The 10,796-nt window shown below is 15.7% G+C and overlaps 1 protein-coding gene across 1 annotated transcript; it reads left to right on the forward strand.

The window, feature by feature from the left end:
• Positions 1 to 7,312: 7,312 nt before the first annotated feature.
• Positions 7,313 to 7,868, forward strand: LDX57_010176 (uncharacterized protein; the record flags this gene model as incomplete). The annotated part of the gene is made up of 1 exon (XM_046091922.1): positions 7,313 to 7,868. The coding sequence occupies one exon, from the start codon at positions 7,313 to 7,315 to the stop codon at positions 7,772 to 7,774; it is 462 nt and encodes a 153-aa protein (XP_045947899.1). The 3' UTR covers positions 7,775 to 7,868.
• Positions 7,869 to 10,796: the final 2,928 nt, after the last annotated feature.

Here is a 10,796-nt window from a genome sequence, read left to right on the forward strand (position 1 = left end):
AAAAAAACAAAAAACACATTTACAATACAAATCTAATATAATTTTTCATTTTTATTTTATATACAAAACACAAATCATTACAAAAAAAAATTCAATATTATTCAATAAAAACAGAACAATTATCGCAATTAATGTTGAAACAAATACAATTTATAATTATTATAAATATATATTTTAATTTTAATTTTTTAAAAATATATATTATAAATATCACAAAATCAAATAAATTACAACATAATTCATATTTGTATTTTTTAAAAAATTATTATTTAATATAAATAATCAAAAAGATCTTCTATATTTAAACATATTTTATCAATTGATTTGAACTTACAAAAGCACATTAAAATATAAGATATAAAATTAATATGAACAATCAATGATATTTACGAAATAATAAAAATTAATATTTTATTTATAAAAAAATCAAAAATTGCAACAAAATTATTTCACATAATCTAATAAAATCAAATTTTAAAAAATAATTTAACAAAATGAATTAAAATCCACTTTTTATATGTTATAATTAATGGAATCAATCGATTTCAAATCTTTTTAAAAATATTCAAACAAATCAAAAGAAATTTTACAATAATCATTCTAAAAACTGCAAAACAAATCCAAATATTATTTAAATAATATTTTCAATTTCAGATTTACGCAAAATAAATTAAAATAATAATTCAAAAAACAAAAAATACAACAACAAGGAATATAACAAAAACAGCAATAATAATAATAACAAAAATAATAAAAACAACAATAAAAAAAACTTTTTTTTGCAAAGAAAATCTAAATCAAATTACTCAAAAATCCCGTAAAATCCAAAAAAAACCATTTATATAATCTTTTTTTACAAAAAGAGAAAAAGTCCAAACAAAAAAAATAATTTTTAATATTAAAAATATCAACATTAATAAAAAATAATTAAATTTAAAATAATTGAAAACAAAACAAACGTTTTTTATTTTAACAAAAAAAATTAAAAAATGAAAACAACACAATTTAACAAACAAACAAAATTAAAATCACACAAACAATCAAATAAAAACATGCAAACATTTATAAATTTACAAATATAAAAATCATATGAAATTTTACAAAAATTAATTATTATAATTTATAAAAAATTCTTTTATCCCACAACAATCAATTTATATTAAAGAAAATAAATTGAAATCATGAAAATAAACAAAAATTAATAAAAAATAATATTAAAAACATTTATTTTGTCAATGATAAAAATGATTAAAAAAATACTTATAAAAAACATAATTAATCAACAACAATTAATCAATAATAATTATTCATTATGAAATATTATCAATCGCATATTAAAAACATTTATAAAGAAAAGATTTTTAACAATATTTTAAAACATCGCAATAAAAAAATTTAAATGAAAATGTGTTCGCAAAAAAAATATATAAAAAGATTAAACATTCAAAATAATCAAAAATTATCGCATGCTATAAAAAAATCAAATTAAATGTTGTTTAACAATCAAAAATTAAATTTTTATATAATTTTTTTGTAAAAATCTTAATATCATTAAATAATCAATAAATATCACAAAATATCAATTATTTTTTATTAAAATCGGATCCAATTGATGCACAAAAAATTGTAAAAAATAATTATCAAATTATAAGCAATATTTTTTTTCATTATAAAATTGCATATTCTTTTCATCGAATTTTTGACATTTGCAAAAAAAATTTTAAAAACTGTTAACAAAAGAATTACAAAATTTATAATTGCAAATTAAAAATTTGCAAATTGATTTTGAAAAATCAAAATCTTTAAAAAAAATCAATTATAAAATCTTTATAATATATATTTAATTACAAAATCATTTCACAAATAATTCAATTGTAAATTAAATTATCACACACATAAAACTCATTTTTGTAAAAGAATTATATTGATTTTTTCAATGTTAATCTACAATATTGATTTTACTTTTGAATCCTATTCTTCACAACATCATTTCTTAGTCATTCTTACCTTTCACACCTATCGTAAACCCTCCAAGACCCAAGGTCCTTATACAGACTTCAAAAATGAAATTAAATTTAAAATATAGTTAAAAATATAGTTGAAAAATAAATTGATTAATCTTTTTTTAAATTATTTTTATTATTTATTAAATAATTTTATTCAATTAATCAATTATCATAATCAGAATATTAAACAAGTTTGATCGTGAAAACCAAAAAATGGAAATTATGTAAATTAATTTATTAAAATTTATAATGATTTAATTACAATGCGATTTTAAAATTTTAAAAATTAATCAAATATTAAAAATGATTACTATCAATTAATAATCTAAATTTTTTGTTAAAATCGTATTGATGTTGATATTAATTAATTGTTTTTTTGAATCTTACATATAAAGTTAAAGATCGATAATAATATTTATATATATTAATTAAATTATCGTAGATTCATTTTTTAATAATATGCACAAAATGAATGACAAGACTTTGTAATATAAAAATTACGAAAATGTTTTTTTTTAAAATTTTTTTAAATTTATTGTGTTTTTTGTAGTTGCATGTCAATTAGAAATGAATAAATCTTAATTACTATTAATTATGAAAATTGAAATCATTCACAATCATATAATGTTTAATTATAAAATTAATTAATTTGATTATTTGAAAAATTTGTTATAATTTATAAACATTTTCGTTTTTCGGTCTCAAATAATTGTAAATGTTATATACAAAAAAATGATTTAATACAAATATATATATTGATACAATATATTATATAATGTAAAATAATTGTTAATTACAAATTTTACAAATAAAAAAATAAATACTCATAAATTAAAAAATGTTCTTTTTATTAATTTATAATCTTTAAAATATAATTACATTATAATTTTTAACACATAAATGACAAAATGTTATCATTATAATTCAATTTAAATTTTTTATTATATTATATTGAAATATTCGCAAGATTTCATTTTCATTTAATTAATTTTCAAAATTAAAATTAAAAATAATAATGATTTTACAAAGATTTCAATAAATAAATTAATAATCTTTGTTCACATAATTGATATCGCATTTGAACTAAACGAAAATGAAAGATTTTTTTATTTTTTTTTATTATAATTGTTTTTTAAAATCGAAAATTGAGAATCTGTGACATTTATAAAATTTAAAAAATTTGTACAAAAATCATTAAATATTAAATTTTTTAAAAACATAATCAAATTAATATTCAAAATATTTTGTTTTTGTTTAATATTATATCAAATTTTTATACATTATTTTATAATATTTTTGAAATGTTTAATATTTTATTTTTAATAAAACAAAATAAAGTTTTGTTTTTAATATAAATAATTAAATAAAAAATGTATTTTGATTTTTTTTTATATAAAATTCTTTTATATAAACATATGTTGTCGCATTTTATAATGAAATGTATTTAATAAAAATAATTTGATTTTATTTTTATATTTATATTTTTTTGAAATAACTCAATCAAAAAAATTTGTTTAAAAATACAATATACAAAATCTAATACAAACATAATATATACCATTAAAAATTTAATATAAGTATCAATTGATTTTTTATTATATAATTATATTTCTATCGTTATTATTTTTGTTATATAAAAATTCTTTTTAAAATGTGTCAAAAGTTTAATCATCAATTTAATATTTTATTTGAATCTTGACCGATTAACTAAAAGAAATAAAAAATAATTAATTAAAATAAATAGAAAATATTATATAAAAAAATCAAATCAATCACATCAATAAATTGCGAAAAGATTAGTTTAAAAAAATAAATTTTAAAAGATTTAATTTAAAATTGGAATTTAACAATGAAATAAAGAATATTTTAAAAAAGAATTTGAATCAAAAATCAAAAAAATCTAAAATTATTGCAAAAAAGATCTTTTTAATTTTATATTAAATATAAATGTTTTTGTGTGTTATTTTACAATAAATTATAAAATTGTTTGTTTTGTTAATTTTATTAATTTTAATAAAATTTATCAAAAAATTAAATATAAAAATTAATTGCAATATTATTTTAAATAATTTTAATTATTTTGCATGTTTTGCAATTTTTTTGCATAATTCATTTTTAATTTGAGTAAAAATAAATTTCGTAAAAAGATCTTATAATTTAATAAAAAATGTGCAATGAATATTACATTTTTTATAATTTTTAAAATTAAATTTGTTTTTTAAAAAACTAAAAAAATATTGTCAAAATTATTAATTTAATTTTATAAATTTTTTTTTAATTCGGATTACAATTAATTTTTATTTTTTTATTTTATTTGTCATATTATTTGCAAAAATCATTTTCAAAAAAATTAATTAGTAATAACAAAAATTAAAATTGTGATTTAGAGTTGATAGATGCAATAAAAAATAAAAAAATTAATAAATTAAAAATTGAAAAAATTATTTTAAAGATTAACATAAAATAATATAAAATAACAATTTATAATAATAAAATGAATATATAAATTAATTTTTATGATAAAAATGATGAAAAAATTTATTAATAAGATTTAAATTCAAATATAAAAAATAATAATCTTTCAATTAATTTTTTAATTATATATATACCTGCGTTGAACATAAATAATTAAATTATAATAATATTTTTTATTTAATAATTTGAATTTTATTTGCTTTAATTTTTATTCATTAAAATATAATATTAAATTCATTTTTAAAAAAAAATATAAAATGTCAAATTGCAACATATTAGTAAAGATTATAAATTTTTAATTTGTTTATTCAATTGTCGAAATGAAAACGTAATTATAAAATTTATTATTTAAATTAAACAAAAGATTTTATTTTTATTTTTTTTGTGACAATTCAATTGACAATAAAATAGTCAGTCAAATCTTTTAATATAAAAGATAAAATTATTTATTTAATATTTTTGATCATTTTGATTAATTTGATTAATTTAAGATGAAATTTAAAAATAAATATTCCAATAAAAATCTAATTTAATATAACAATTAATTACACCAATTTTAAATTGAAAAACAAAAATTAATAAAATTTATTTTTATTTTTAAATTTACAATTTATTGCAAATAATATTAAAAATAAAAAAATTGGTTTTATTAAATTTTGGTAATTAATTTTTTTATGCAATCTGTTTATTTTTTATATTTTGAAATTGTCCAAATATAAAAAAAATTTGATTTTTTTGTTCATGTTTAATCTAATTTTTTTGATATTTTTGTTACTTAAGACATTATTTATAATAACATATAGATTTTGACAATTTATAGATTAATAATATTTTTATATATATTTAATATTACAATTCATAAAAAACATGTTTTAATATAATATGAATAACAGATGAAAACAAAATAAAAATATTAAATATATTTAAATTGATAATATTATAAATATTATATAAAATAATAAATCAAATTATATAATTTTGTATTGAAAAAATAAAAATGCAAATATAAACAATTTTTTAATATTATATTTGTATTTTTTGAATTAATAAAAATAAGAAATACAAGTAAAAATTTTTTACTAATTAATATTAACAATTAGTTATATCATTTAATATATAAAATATATATTTTTAATTATAATTATTTTTTATTAATATTTAAAATTATTTTAACCAAATTCTTTTTTATTTTAATTTTCATTTTTTCAATTGAATATCAATTTATTAAAATGTCATTAACAAAAATGTTATATCATAATTAAATAATTTATACATTTTTTTAATAATAATAATTAAATCTTTTAATATAAAGCAATCATTTTCGATTTGTATATATTGATAAATAAAAATTTAATTATTTTAATTTTAATTGTTGCAATTAAATAATTCATTTAATTTAAAATATTTTAAATACTTTTTAATAAAAATTGTTTATTGCATTTTAATCTGCAATATAATAAATAATTATTAAAATTCCTTTTTTAATTATATTAATTAAAATTTTATTTTTTTTGATTAATTATATAATTTAAAAAAAATCGTTTATGGTTTAATTAAAAATTAACATATTGTTTAAAATATTTTTAATTTATAATCTAATTTTATTAATTTTAGAAAGGGCGAATAACAAAAAATTAATAAAAAGTTTTATATGTTATAAATTAATTATATAATTAAATGTTGTAATAAATATAATTTAAATATTTTTTAAAAATCTTTTTGTAATATTGAATTTATATCATTTTATAATAAATTTTTATATAATTAATTAATTGATTAAATTGTTCGCAATAGTTATAAAATTTATAATATATTTAATTAATAATTTAAATTAAAAATGATTTTTTATATGTCGCATTATTATTTAATAATATATATGAAATTAAAAAATTAATATAACAAAAAATTGTATATAATTTAAAATAAATTATAAAAAAAAATTATAATATAAAAAAAAATTATAATGTGTTTTAAAATCAATAATTAAAAATTATTTAAATAATATTTTTCAAAGTGTTAAATCTCATATAAAAATTGCAAAAAAAAATTTATATAATTATAAAATTTTTTAATTATATAATATTTTATAATATTTAATTATAATTATATAAAAATATTCAAAATTTATAATATAATTATATTGTGTGTTTAACATTTTATTGATATATATTTATTGTTATTTTATAAACAATATTAATAATTATTTATTATATTAACTAATAAATTTATAAATTAATATAATAAATTAATATAATAAATTAATATAATAAATTAATATAATAAATTAATATGTTATATAACATTTTAAAAAATACATTTTAATATATTTTCTGTAAAAATAAAAAAAATAAAAAAAATTATTTTTTAAAATCAGCGAGATTTTCAATTATATAAAAATATTTGTAAATGATAAAAAAATTTAAAAATAAATAATTATAATTGATATAATTATAAAGCATTATTATGATATTATATAATTATTTGTTTTAAAAATGAAAAAAAGAATATATTTATTTTATTATATAAAATAAATGAACAAAAAAAATAAAAAAGATATATATTTATTTTGTATAGCAAAATGAACAAATAAAAAAAATTAAAAATATATATATATTTGTTTTGCATAGCGAAATAAGTGAATGAGAAATAAATGAAAAAAAAGAATATATTTATTTTGTGTAACAAAGTGAACAAACAAGAAAGAAATGAAAGAAAAAGAATATGTTCATTTTGTGCAGCGAGCTGAGCGAGCCAGAAGGAGGTGAAAGAGGAAGAATATATTCGCTCTTCCTGCTGCCCCGAACAGGGGTGGTGACAGGATTATGATCTCTATGAAAACGTGTTCCGTATCGATTGGCAAAGACAGGGTCAAGGGCGGCAATGCACTCAAGATTGTCGCAAACTCTGTCGATGTAGCCTCTGATGGGGCCACGGCCTGGCTCACGGACGAAGCTGGCGTTACACCAGTGTTGGGCACGAACGTAGCGCAGCAAAGCCTGCTCCCCCTCCACTGTTTCGCTGATGAGGATGTTTCCACAGCTGTTCGGGCGGAGGTTGATGTGGTGCCCCCGGCGCATATGCCTATAGAGCGAGGTGGAAACGTCGAACACCATTCCACACATCCGACTGGCTCCAACAGGAACCCAGCAGATGCCGCCATGCACGCAACTGAGACAGGGCTGCCCGTTCTCCCACCCAGTGGGAGTGGCATTCGTTTCCTCGCCCTCGCCAACACCATCGGACTCAGTGGCAGCAGGAGGGCCACAAGGCGTGGAGCCTGCGGCATAATTTGACCCAACACGGGGAAACTCACCAGGTCCAGACAAAATAAGGATTGACAGATTGAGAGCTCTTTCTTGATCTTTTGGATGGTGGTGCATGGCCGTTCTTCAAAAATGATATGTCATTTAAGTTAATGAATTAAAAAAAATAATAAATTTGTTTTATAAAAATAAATGATTTATTGTTTGTTAAATTAAATTTGATTAATTAATTAAAATAAATATATAAAATATTATTTTTATCTTAAAAAATTTTTAAAATCCATTAATTTCATTTAAATAAATCTTTAAATATAAATTCGATAATCAAAATTTTTTAATTAAATTTAAAATTCAAATATATATACAAAATAATTTTTAATCAATAAATGATCTCAATTTTAAAGCAATTATTTCAATAATTTGTTTATTTAAAATTATTTTAATTTTAATTGTCGCATTTGATCTTGAAATGAATTAATAAAATATTATAAATGGTTTTTTTGAATAATTTTATTGATAAATTAATTAATATTTTATTGTTTTTTGAATTTAATTCAAAAAATAAAATTTTTAGATTAAAATAAGTTTTATATGAATTATGTTAATCATTATTTTTTTTAACAAAATAAAATCAATAAATTTTTACAAAATTTAGAACTAAATCAGATGTCAAAAAATCTTTATTTATATTCAAATAATTATATAATTTTAATAATTTATATTAATAATATCATTATTTTATATAATCAACATCATTAATAATAAATAATTAAAATTAAAAAATTAATCATTTAACATTTATCATTTGAAAAATCTCAGTCAAATAAATCAATTTTTAAATATAAAAATAATATGTGATTATTCACAATGAAAATTATAGATTAATAAATATAATTATATTGAAAAAATTATTTATCAGTTTTATTTAATTAGTCAAAAGTTTTCAAAAATGTTATTTTTGACAAAAAATTTGCAAAATGAAATAAAACAATTTTTTAAAAAATCGTATATTATTGTTTTTTAATAAAAAAAATAAATTATTTTTATATGTAATTATCATTTTAAGATCTGATATTGCAAAAAATTGTCAAATTTTTATTAAATTTATAATTAAATCTTATTTGATTTATATAAGTACAATTAATTATCTTAGTTCATTTATGTACGAGATCTGCTTTTATATAATTGAATATTTTGAAAATGTGTTAAAAAAATTTAATTTAATTTTGAACAATCTTAATTTAATATCAATTTTTTGTATTATTAATAATATAATGTTTGTTGATTCATTTAATAAATCATTAAATAAAAATTTTATATGTTATTTATTTAATAGATTCGTTAATTAATTAGTTGAATAATAAAAAACAATTATTTTATTTATTATCGAAGCAGAATTTCTAATTTTTATTCTAACAAATTAACATTTTTTTTGATAAATCTAATTATTTAATATTATAAAATTTAATTTTGATCAATAATTGATTATTGAATATAATAATTAATAAATTATTGATTTTTTCACTAAATTTAATTTAATATACAAAATCAAATTTAAATATATAAATATTAATTAACATTGATTCAAATAGAAAATTCAAATAAACATTATTAAATTTTAATAAATTTTTATTGATCATATAATTGTTGACAAATTAATTAAATGTTTTTTAAAATAAAATTATACAAAATTTATTGAATAATTAAATATGAAAAATTTTTATTTTTAAAAAACTGAAAAGATTCAAAAAATGTAACTTTAAATAATTGATTTAACCAATTAAAATTGAAAAAATATATTGATTATTTTATTGTTTTTTATTATTGTTTGTTTTAAATAATTATTTTTATTACAATCCAAATAGTAATGTTATTAATGAATTATCATTTTTTGAATTAATTGTTTTATTTTCAGTTTAATAATATTTTTTCATGTTTTTTTGCGAGTTTTCGAACATTTCAAATTAATATTATTTATTTAAAATTTTTTATTTCATTTTTCAAAACGACCGGCATTCATTAGGTTTTATTTAATATTATTAATATTTGTCGCATTTAATTTAATATCATTAAGAATTATGAATCAATTTTCATGTTGATTATATTTATGCAATTTATTTTGTATTTTCAATATATAATTATATAATGAAACGCTTTTTTGTCATCAATTAATTATATTTGAACGTTTTAAAGTCATTTTGTATTAAAAATAATGTTATTTTGAGTTAGAATAGATTTAACATGATTATGCAAATCTTAGAACAAATCCCGAATATATTATTTTCACTATTCATTTATTATTTTATGCATTGAAAAATGTCTATAAATATGAGATCAAATCATCTCGAAATTCTGATTTTTTCAAGCAGTCAATTCAATCCAATTCAATAGAAATTCATTCATTCTTTATCGATTTTCTCCACTTTCCTTGCCTGAGGCACCTAAATTGTATGACCCTTGATCACCTGATATCACGTGACTACTTCACATGACACATTTAATAAAATTATTGATAATATATTAAGAAAGTTGTTGGTTAGTTTACTGCCTCCTGCCATCGTCTATCCTAAATGGCTAGTCTTGTCACAGCCCAGGTGATGGCATCATCGATGAATTGTCGCTTTTTAAATCAATTGTTTTATTTTCATTCAAAAATGTTTTTTTCCATTTTTTTACGCGTTTCCAAACATTTTGAATCAACATTATTTATGTAAGATTTTTTATTTTGTTTTTTAACATAATCGATATCTGTCAGATCTTATTTAATATTATTAATATTTATTGTATTCAATTTAATATCATTAAAAATTATAAATCAATTTTTGTGTTAATTGTATTTATACATTTTATTTCATATTTTCAACATATAATTATATAATTAAACGTTTTTTTGTCATTAACTAATTATATTCAAATATTTTAAAACTATTCCATATTAAAAATAATATTATTTCAAGCCGAAATAGATTTAATATAAATATGCAAATTTTGAAATAAATTTTAAATGCATTATTTTTATTATTCATTTATTATTTTATGCATTAAAAATATT

The sequence above is a fragment of the Aspergillus melleus genome (assembly GCF_016097325.1).
Source record: "Aspergillus melleus strain CBS 546.65 chromosome Unknown contig6, whole genome shotgun sequence".
Classification (NCBI taxonomy): Eukaryota; Fungi; Ascomycota; class Eurotiomycetes; order Eurotiales; family Aspergillaceae; genus Aspergillus; species Aspergillus melleus.